Raw genomic sequence first — 11775 nt, 5'->3', positions numbered from 1 at the left:
GCTTCACTCTCCACATTGTAGGGCTTAGCTCACCACTTTATTGCTGTTTTTCCCTCACTTCCCCTTATTGGTGATGAGTGTGGTCACCAATCAGAGCATGTATTACCATTGAGTCTTAGTCTTGGAAGGGGGTTTACACTGAGGGGACCCAACCACTTGCCTTGATGTTTCCTGGGCAAGCATACAGTGCCACTCTTACGTGAGTTTTATCAGAGGCTGAATCATTTTTTTATGTACTTGTTAATCAGAAGCAGAGCTACTTGCCCTAGATCACCTACCTGTATTTTAGAAGTTGTGTGATAAAGCAGCTTATCATTTATTCCAATACACAGTTATTCTAATACTTACAGTTCATTTTAAATCCACAGAGGCTACCAATTGAACCTATGTGACTTTGAACACATCACCTCTTTTTTGGTACCATTTTCCCCACCTATAAAAATGGGCATCACAGTAACACCTAACTTATAGGGATGTTGTGAAAATTTAAATGAATTAAAAACCAAAGTGTATCAAACAGCAATTTTGATATACGTTTAGAGACAAAGTGCTCAATTTTCCCAAACTTCTTGTCACCTAATAAGTAATTTATTTAAATAGCATGTGTTATATAATTCTTACTTTTCTCATTAAGGTAATTCCTTTATCACTCATTAAACTCAAGTGAAACAGGCTTCATGTCTTTTCTATTCTCTTCCACTAATAAGTTTATATATATTTAAGGTTAGTGTTGCTGTTAATGTTAAGTGCCACTGAGTTGGTTACAACTCATAATTACTCTGTATAGGTTTCCAAGGAGTGGCGGCAGGTGGGTTTGAACCACTGACTTTGTGGTTCAAACTGAGCCTGTGTTTCAGTGCTTATCCTACAGTACCACACCAGGACTCCATTAGGCTAGTGCTACACTTTACATTTAGAGTCCTGGTGTGGCACTGCAAGATAAGCATTGGACTGCAAGGGTGGTTTGAGCTGAAAGGTCAGTGGTTCAAACACACCAGCCACTCCTTGGAAACCCTATACCAAGTCACTATGAGTTGGAACTGACTTGAGGACACTTAACCAACAACACTTTAAATTTGACCATTGCTAAAATAGTTTTATTTTTTTTCCAAAATTATTTTGTTAATCTTCCTGATGAACTTTAAATTAACTAAATAAGTGCAAAAGAACAATTCCATTAGAATTTTGAACAAAATTATATTAGAGTATAAATAAATAATCGCTTTATAATATCTAATCTTCCCATACTGTCTCAGTTTCAACATCCTCTCAAAAAGTGTACTTTCCTTTTCATCTCTAAACAAAAGATCCATATTTCCTTCATGTGATGTTGTTAGTTGCCATAAGTTGGTCCTCAGCACACAGTCACCCCATACAGAATAAAACAAAATGTCGGTCTTGGGGTCTGTCCGTGATCAATTGTGATTCACAGGGCTTGTGTCATAGAGTGAGTTATTTAATATGACTCTTCTAGCTACAGTCTTTGTCATTCCCAGTGAATGAATGGGTAGGACTACGCAAATTAGAGGCCTGTGGCCCACTAAGAGGATTGGATAGTTTGCTAATAATCTAAATAAGGTGTATGACATCCCTGTGGGAGTAGGACCATAAAAACAAGGTATATGGAACCCAAATGAAGGGATTAGTTAGTTTTGCCATCTTATAGGCTTACGGCGCTGTTGGTTAATGCAATGGACTGCAAAGTCAGTTTGAACCGCAAGGTTGGCAGTTCAAGCTCACCAGCCACTCCTTGGAAACCCTACATAGGGTTGCTATGGGTTGGAACTAATTTGATGGCACTTAATAACAACAAAAACAATAAGAAGGCTTAAAATAAGCCATTGTAGAGGTGGAAAGGGAGACCTTACCACCACCAAGAAAGAATAGCTAGGAGCAGAGGGCATCTTTTGGACCTGGGATCCCTGCACTGGGAGCATCCCATACTCAGGACAGAGAAAGAGAGAGTGATGTAAAACCAGAAACAGGGAGAAGCAGTGGCAGCAAAACAGTGTTCACAGAGGTAGTACCAGGAGGCTGGCAGGAGTCAGTATCAACTTACTGGCAGTGGGTTTGGTATAGACCAGCCAAGTCAATATATAAAACAAAGCATCATAATTACCACACTTTATATACACTGGCCCACAGAGCGAGAAAGGTGAGCACCTTAGGACAAAGAGGCTTGCTGGCAGAGTGGGGTGCCTTTAGAGTACTTATACAGCAGGGAAGAGGTCAAACGGGCCCAAGAGGTCATAGTCCCCACTTCTAGTTGGTCATTACAGTAAATGTCATTGTTCAGTTATAAATGCATTCATTTTATTCTTCCACCAGTGTATGTTAAGTTTGGTAGTTGTGATGGCTAGTTTCCTATGTTGACTTGGCTACACTGTATCAAACCCACTGCCACTGAGTCGATACTAACTCACAGTGACCCTATACACAGTGACCCTATAGGACACATAAGAACTGTTCCATAGGGTTTCTGAGGCTATAATAAATCTTTTGGGGAACAGCCAGCTTCATCTTTCTCTCGTGGAGTGGTTGGTAGGTTTGAATTCCCAACCTTGAAGTTAGCAGTCCAGTATTTAAACCACTCTGACACCAGGACTCCTTTGGCTGGACTATAGTACCCAAATGTTGAATCAAGTCCTAACCTAGATGGTGTTGTACAGGTATTCTATAGATGTGACTAACATCTACAGTGAACCGACTTAAAGGAGATCACCCTCATTACTATGGGTGGTATGCCTCATCCAATCACTTGAAGGCCCAAAGAACAAAAACTGAGGTTTTCCAAAGAAGAAAAACTAACTCAAGACTGTAACATTAAATCCTGCCTGAATTTAAATCACACCAGTCTGCCCTAAAAATGCTGGGCTCAAGACTGAAAAATAAGTAAGTTTCCAGTTTACTGGTTTGCCCTACAAATGTCACACTTACCAGCCCCCATAATTACATCAGCCAAATCCTTAAGTACCAGTCAATGGCTCTCTGTGTTTGTGTGTGTCTATCATCTATATCTGTCTGTCTATCTATGCACTCATCCATCTAAAAGAGGGTTTAAAAAGTTAGTGGAAAAATTGAAATGAAAAGATAATGGAATTATTCTACAAACATCTGAAGCCCCCTTGTATTTCTTCTTTCTTTCTCTCTCTCTATATGTACATATATACATATCTATATTTATTAAACTCAAACCAACTGCCATTGTCAATTACAACTCCTGGTGACCTTTCACAGGGTTTTCAAGGACTGATTTTTTGGAAACAGATTACCAAAATCTGCTTTGGTAATCTGTTTCCAAAAACAGATTTTTTTCTTTCTTCTGAAGAAAAGCACAGAAGGCTTTCTTCTGAGGCACATTTGAGTGGAGTCAAGCCACCAACTTCTTGGTTAGCAGCCTAGCATATTAACGATGGACACCATGTATCTATATCCATATACCTCCCTTGGTTCTAATTCCTTGGAGAACTGTAATATAGTACAGTAGTGATGGCTACATTTACAATTCAGTCCAAAGGCTGCAGAAAGTGAACAGTACCAACTAAGCAGAATTACAGTGTGGCACTGTGGGTTAATGTGCTGGACTGCAAAGTTGGTTTGAACTGCGTCAGCGGCTCAAGCTCACCAGCTGCTCCTTGGAAGCTCTATACAGGGTCGCTATGGGTCAGAACCAACTCTATGGCACTCAACAACAACAGAGCAGAAATGGATATGCTACGGAGATGGAGAATTCTGAAGCAGACGAGTGGCTCTATGTTGCTCGACAACGTGATGTTTGGATGCAAATGTCTTACATTTACTTTGGATTGCTTGCCTATGGGGAAGAAATGAAGTGCCTACATCATGAAAAGTGGCTGCTTCTGGGAAAGGGAGAAAAGTAATAGGACTAGAGAGGAATAAAAGAGACTTTGACTAAACAAAGTATTTCTTTAAGAAAATGGAAAGTCAAATAAAATATGAACATACAACATATTACTCCGAATTTGTCAATTCAGAGTAGTGGAGACATCCAAACCAAATCAAACCCACTGCCAGTGAGTAAATTCCAACTCTTAGTCGTGTGTTTAATATATTATTCTTTGTACTTTACAATAATTTCATATTTTAAAAAAGCTTGACTAAATTTTATTTCTGATGAGCAGGATTAAAAATACTAAAATAAAAATGAATATTAACACAGTATAAAAAAATACTATATTGTTGTTGTGTGTCGCTGAGTCAGTTCTGACTCCTAGTAATTCTATATAGGGTTTCTAGGTAGTAAATCTCTATGGGAGCAGAAAGCCTTATCTTTCTCCCAAGGAGCAGCTGGTAAATTTAAACCATGGAACCTGTGGTTAACAGGAACATGTACCCTACTACGCCACCAGAGCTCTAATATTATATTTGTTATTGTTAAGTGCTGCTGAGTCAGTTCCAACTCAGAGTGACCCTGCATAGGGTTTTCGAGGAGCAGCTGGTGGGTCTGAACCACCAACCTTGAGGTTAGCTTATCCTGTGCTTATCTTACAGTGCCATACCAGAACTCCAATACTATACTGTTGTTGTTAAGTGCCATCGAGTCGATTCTGACCCATAGTGATCTTGTAGAGGGTTTCCTAAGAGCAGCTGGTGAGCTTGAACCACTGACCTTGCAGTTCAAATGGCTTTTAACCCACAGCCACACCAGGACTCCAATAGTAAACCAAATAATAGTAATCGTTTTTTTAAAGGGAGACTTTCTCTTAGGTGACTATATGTAAAGTCTATACAGCCTGATTCATTTGATAATGAGTGGAGTCTGGGTGTGGAGCTATAGGATAAGCATTGGACTTCTAAGCTCAAGGTTGGCAATTCAAACCCATCAGTCGTTCCTTAGAATCCCTACACAGAGTTGCTGTGAGTTGGGACCGACTTGATGGCACATAAGAGCAACAACAGAGATTAAAAATGTTTTCAATACAGATTGGCCACTGTAACAGATAACTGACACATAACAGTGTTCTTTGTGATAAGTTATTTAATTGTATGTTTTTGTCTGCTATACTGTTATTTTACAACAAAAATGTTTAAGTATAATCATTCCATCTAAACACAAATATACTTACTTAAATTAAATTCATTCTTTAGGAAAACGTAAAATATAGTTTGAATAGATTATATAAGATACATTCCAAAAATCAAACCCACTGCTGTGACTCATGGTGACCCTATATAGGGTTTCTGAGGCTATAAATCTTTACGGGAGCAGAAATCCTCATCTTTCTCCTGTGGAGTAGCTGGTAGATTTTAACTGCTGATCTTGCACTTAGCAGCCCAGTGCTTATCCTACAGTGCCACCAAATACTATACAGCACAAGCATTATCAAAATAGTTTTGAAATTATATCATGGAACACTCTAAATGGAGACTTTATGTAGAGACTGTCCACCAAAATCTATTTCTCCTTCCTGGAAAATAAATCTAAAATACATTCTTAGTTTGTAAAATTTACTTGGGCCTGGTTCATAAAAACCTCCCACATACATTCCTCTACATTTTGTCTCTTCCACTTGACTGGCAAAGTGAATCCAAAGTCACTTTCAGTTGCACATTTTAAACACAGAAGAGCCATAGTCAACTTGGGCCCCTAGCGACTGTTTAATGAGTGAGAAGTTGCACACTACTGTTGTGTTTGCCCTTTCATATAGGCTTGAATTTATTTATTATAGCACCAAACATTACAATAATACACTCACAGTACTACATGGTGTAATTAATCCACCTGGGCACTTAAAATCAGACTTCTATAGTTTTTTAATTTTTGTGCAGTTCTTGTATTATCACAAGTATTGTGAGATAAAAATAAGCTAAGCACAAGAAGTAAAAGTTCCACATATGTTGTTAGCTCAAGTAGAAATAGGAAAAGTTATACTTGACAGTAAAACAGAAGACTAAAACAATTCATACTTTCTTCATAGCTATATAAGAAAAGCAAATAATTACGGTAGATCCTAATGTTTAAATTACAATTAGATTTTCTCACTAGAAGTCACAGCTATCTAATAAATCAAATTTCTGAGATAGTAAGAAATGAAAGTTGGCATTTTGAATTAAAATCCCATCAAATTTTCTTACCATCTTCACCACGAGAAATAGCAATCTGTTGGACTGAAGATGAAGAAGCAAACTTCACAGGAACTTTGTATACAGGCTGAGGTTGGGGCTCTAGAATTTTATGTCCACGATCTTCAGCATTAATAAAAATCTCAGATGAAAACAAGGTTTTCTCTGGACTCTCTGTTGTTATCTGAGTGACAGCATCTGATGATAATTTTCCAAATGGGGTCTTAAACTCCTCTGGTGGTCTGAACAATGTAAAGATAGGAGACAGCATGTTATATATAAGTCTTCAACTAACAAATACTAAAAGCTCTTTCAAAAGTGGCTTCAAGAAATATTTAAGGATATTTTTCAGTTAGAGCAAAAATATATTAAGGTACTTTTTTTTAATTACTGGAAATCAGTTTGTGGTACTGTGGTGGCTTGCGTGTTACTGTGATACTAGAAGCTATGCCACCGGTATTGTAAATAGCAGCGGAGTCACCCAAGGTGGGCAGGTTTCAGCTGAGCTTCCAGAATAATACAGACTAGGAAGAAGGAAAGGTGGACTACTTCTGAATGTTTAGCCACAGAAGACGTTATAAATAGCAGTGGAACACTGTCAGATAGCACCAAAATACAAAATATTGAAATATTATGAATAGCACCAAAATATTATCAGATATAGTACCAAAAGATGAGTCCCTCAGGCTGAAAGGCACTCAAAATATGACTCGTGGAAAACTGCCTCCTCTAAGAAGAGTTAGGAGTCCTGGTGTGGCGCTGTAGGTTAATGTGCCAGACTGCAAAGCCATTTGAACTGCAAGGTTGGCAGTTCAAGCTCACCAGCGGCAACTTGGAAACTCTATACAGGATCACTATGGGTTGGAATCGACTCGACGGCACTTAACAACAACAACAACAAGAAGTAGAGTTAACCATGATAACATGAATAGAGTAAAGCTTTAAGGACCTTTATTTGTTATTAAGACACAACTCAAAATGACGAGAAAAAACTGTCAACATCCATTAATAATCAGAACATGGAATGTATGAAGTACGAATCTAGGTAAATTAGAAGATGTTAAAAATGAAATGGAATGCACAAAGATTGATACCCTAGCATTGTTGTTATTACTGTTAAGTACTAGTTGGATCCTAGGCATCAGAGTGAGCTGCAAAGGACAATTATATGATTTATTATGCCAGGAATGACAAATCACATTGATCATCAAAAAACCAATTCAAGATCTATCTTGAAGTATAATGCAGTCTGTGATAAAATAATCTCCATATGCCTACAAGTTAAACCAGTTAATTGCACAATTATTCAAATTTATGCACCAACTACTATAAGCAGTGATGATGAAATTTAAGGTGACTGTACACAAGGACCTCACCAGATGTAATACACAGAAACCAAACTGACTAAATTTTGGGAAGAAACGGTAGAAGAGCTCCTTAACTTCAGCCAAAACAAGGCCAGCGGACAACTTTGGAATGGACCATCAATTGTTCATAATAAAGTTTAGGTTGAAGCTGAAGAAAATTAAAACAAGTCCATAAGATCCAATATTTGACTTCGAATATTGTTGTTATTGTTAGGTACTGACTCACAGTGACTCTATGCACAACAGAACGAAACACTGTCTGGACCTGGGCCAACCTCACAATTCTTGCCACACTGATGCTGCCACTTTGCCAATCCATCTCATTGGGGGTCTTCCTCTTTTTCTCTGACCCTCCACCTTACCTAACATGATATCCTTCTCCAGACTGATCCCCCCTGACAATATGTCCAAAGTAGGAGAGACAAAGTTTGGTCATCCTGGCCTCCAAGCACTCTGGGCTGCACTTCTTCCAACACAGATGTGTTGGTTCTTTTGGCAGCCTATGGCACTTTCAATATTCTCCTCTAACACCATAACTCAAAAACATCAAATCTTCTACGGTCTTCCTTATTCACTCTCCAGCTTTTGCATGCATATAAGATTATTGAAAATACCCTGGCTTGGGTCAAGCACATCTTAGTCCTCAAGCTGACATCTTTGCTCTTCAACACTTTAAAAAGGTCTTGTGCAGCAGATTTGCCTAACACAATGCGTCACTTGATTTCTTGATTGCTGCTTCCATGAGTATTGATAGTTGATCCAAGAAGAATGAAGTCCTTGACAACTCCAATCTTTTCTTCGTTGATAAGAATGTTGTTTATTGGTCCAGTGGTGAGGATTTTTGTTTTTTTTACATTGAGATGTAATCCATTCTGAAGGCTGTGCTCTTTGATCTTCATCAGTAAATATTTTAAGTCCTCCTTACTTTCATCAAGCAAGGTTGTATCATGTAATATTATAGGCTGTTAATGAGTCTTCCTCCAATCCTGATGCCACATTTTTCGTCATGTAACCCAGCTTCTCGGATTATTTGCTCAGCATACAGGTTGAATAAGTATGGTGAAAGACTATAACTCTGCCGCACACCTTTCCTAATTTTAAACCATTCAGTGTTCCCATGTTCTGTTCGAACAACTGCCTCCTGGTCTGTGTACAGGTTCCTCATGAGCACAATTAAGTGTTCAGGAATACTCATACTTCACAATGTTGTCCATAGCTTGTTATGATCCACACAATTGAAAACCTTTGCGTAGTCAATAAAGCACAGGTAAACATCTTTCTTGTATTCTTGGCTTTCAGACAAGATCCATCAGACATCAACAATGATATCCCTCATTCCATATCGTCTTCTGAATCCAGCTTGAACCTCTGGGAAGTTCTCTGTCAATGTATGCTTGCAGCCATTTCTGGATTACTTTTAGTAAAACTTCACTCACATGGGAAATCAAAGATATTGTCCGATGATTTCTCATTCCATTGGGTTACCTTGAATATATCACACCTTCATTTAGACATCATCCTGAGAATAGATATCATGCATTAGACACTAATGAGCAAAGATCAGAAGAGTTGTGGGATGACATCAAAATATCATGCAAGAAGAAAGCAAAAGGTCATTAAGAATTCAAGAAAGAAGAAAAAGACTAAAATGAATGTTAGAAGAGACTCTGAAACTTGCTCTTCAGCATAGGGGTGCTAAAACAAACAGAAGAAATGAAGTAAAGGAGCTGAATAAAAAAATTTAAAGGGCATTTCAAGAAGACAAAACCAGGTATTATAACAAAATGTGCAATGACCTGCAGTTAGAAAACCAAGAGGGGAAAACATGCTCAACATTTCTCAAGTTGAGGGAACTGAAGGAAAAATTCAAGCCTCAACTTGCAATATTGAAGATTCTATGGGCAAAATATTGAATGATGCAGAAAGCATCAACAGAAGATGAAAGGAATACACAGCGTCACTGTACCAAAAAGAAATGATTGATGTTTAACCATTTCAAGTATAGCATATGAACAAGAGTCAATGGTCCTGAAGGAAGAAATCCTTGGCACTGGCAAAGACCAAGTCTCTGGGAGTTAATGGACTACAAATCGAAAGTTTTCAACGAACTTATGCAGCACTGGAGGAACTTACTCATCCAAGAAATTTGGAAGAAAGCTACTTGGCCAACTGACTTAAAGTGATCCATGTTTGTGTCATTTCCAAGAAACGTGACTCAACAGAATGAGGAACTCATCAAATAATACCATTAATATCACATGCAAGTAAAATTTTGCAAAAGATAATAAAAAAAAATGGCAGCACATCAACAGGGAACTGGCTAGAGGTACAAACCGGATTCAGAAAAGGACGTGGAACTAAGGCTATCACTCTAATGTCAGATGGATCTTAACCTAAAGTAGAGAATACTAGAAAAATGTTTACATGTGTTTTACTGACTATGCAAAGGCTTTTGATTATGTGGGTCATGACAAGCTATGGATACCATTGCAAAGAATGAGTATTCCGGAATGTTTAATTGTGCTCATGAGGAACTTACACATAGACACAGTTGTCTATGTATAGAACAGAGCAAGGTGACACTGAATGGTTTAAAGGAAGTAAAGGTGTATGGCAGTGTTGTATTCTTCACCATACTTATTCATTCTGTACAATGAGTAAATATTCTGAGAAGCTTGACTATATGAAGAACATGGCATCAGGATTTGAGAAAGACTCATTAACAACCTATGATACGCAGACGACTCAACCTTGCTTTGTAAAAGCAACGAGGATATAAAAGACTTACAAATGAAGATCAAAGACAACAGCCTTCAATATGAATTGCACTTCAGTGCAAAGAAAACAAAAATCCTCACCACTGGAGCAATAAATAGCATCATGATTAATAGAGAAAAAGGTTGATGTTGTCAAAGACTTCATTTTGCTTGGCTCCACAATCCACGTTCACAGAAACAGCAGTCAAGAAATCAAATGATGGGCGGAGGGACTTCTGGCGCTTCACTGACGAGGCAGCTCAGGTAGGGCTGTCTAGGGGAAAAGGGGCAGAATCGCACATAGGAAACCTCTGTCTAGCAGACAGCCTTTGAACAAACATGAGATCTTATATTTCAACATTCTGAACTCATTTTCTTAAAAGATCAAATTGCTGAGGAATTAAAGGCATTTTGAGTTTTTGCCTGCCTGCATGCAGCTCCCACTCCCGCGCCCGTGCCAGTGAGTGCCACTGCCCCCTGCAGACCTTGGAATGCAGGGCTAGAGCAACCCCACTTAGAAGGCTGCATTTCCAGAGAAAAGGAAGCATAAACTAACAAAGCCGAATAAATAGAGAGGGATATTGGTGTGGATATCAGGAAATTTGGGGTACCCATGGTACAGAGAGACTGAGAGAGGAATTTTCTATGTCATCAAATATAGACACTACCTCCCTGAAGCCACTACCCCCAGCCCTCTATCTCCTAGGTTAGACCGGCCCTCTGCCAAGCTGCCGAGGCTCAGGAATGCCCAAGGCACAGGACCGCCCACTGAGGCCAAGGAATGCCCTGAGGCCCAACCAGCCCACAGACTAGTCACAAAGGCACAGGCCCAACCAAGTCCCAAATTGCCAACCTGCCTCGCGGCCCAGGTGGTCCACAGCCCAGTCGCCGCCGAGGTCCAGGGTCTCGAAGGCCCAACCTGCCGCACAGCCCGATCACCAAGGCCCAGTGCCCCTGAGACCCAACCCGCCCCGAGGCCCAAGCCGCCCGCTAAGGCCCAAGCTGCCTGATGCCCAGCTGCTGATACCCAGGCCCCCTGAGGCCCAAACCGCCCGCCTGAGACCCAAACCATCAGCCTGAGGCCAAAACCATCCGCTCAAGGACCAACCCTCCTGCAGCCCGGTGGCAGACGCCCAGGCCCCCAGAGGCCCAAACCGCCCGCCTGTGGCTCAACACACCCGCCCGAGGCCCAAACGGCCCACCGCCAAGGCCCAAGCCCATCTGAGGCCCAAAAAAGGTACTCTGAGTTTAGCAATAAGGAGAGTGAAAAGGGAAGACCACATCCTGATCACATCTTGCTGGAGGTAATCAGAAAACATAAAAAATTACCGGAACAAACAAGATGGCGAATCGGGTGGACGTATAGCAGACAGCTCTGTCAACAACAACACAGAATACCCGACCAGGCAGGCTCAGAGGATGGTCCCAGAACTCTGAACCACATATAAAGGAATACTTAGAAGGTTGGAAGGCTCACAGCTGGAGGAATTTGTGGCAGAAGCAAGAAATCTATTGCTTTCTAGTCCCGGATGCTCGGCTGCTCCAGGAGCCGCCATCTTGGGTGAGAC

The 11775-nt window shown here is 40.0% G+C and overlaps 1 protein-coding gene across 1 annotated transcript in view; it reads right to left on the bottom strand.

Moving 5' to 3' along the window:
• The window catches only part of ALMS1 (Alstrom syndrome 1), a 205660-nt gene that overhangs the window by 64554 nt on the left and 129331 nt on the right, over positions 1–11775 (bottom strand). The window contains exon 13 of the mRNA XM_006877698.1: positions 6097–6326. Coding sequence (XP_006877760.1) covers positions 6097–6326 — 230 coding nt within the window. The remainder of the gene's footprint in view (positions 1–6096; positions 6327–11775) is intronic.

This window comes from Chrysochloris asiatica, unplaced genomic scaffold, assembly GCF_000296735.1.
Source record: "Chrysochloris asiatica unplaced genomic scaffold, ChrAsi1.0 scaffold00557, whole genome shotgun sequence".
Classification (NCBI taxonomy): domain Eukaryota; kingdom Metazoa; phylum Chordata; class Mammalia; order Afrosoricida; family Chrysochloridae; genus Chrysochloris; species Chrysochloris asiatica.
Note: the sequence above shows the minus strand (reverse complement) of the source record. Positions and strands in the feature narration are given on the sequence as shown.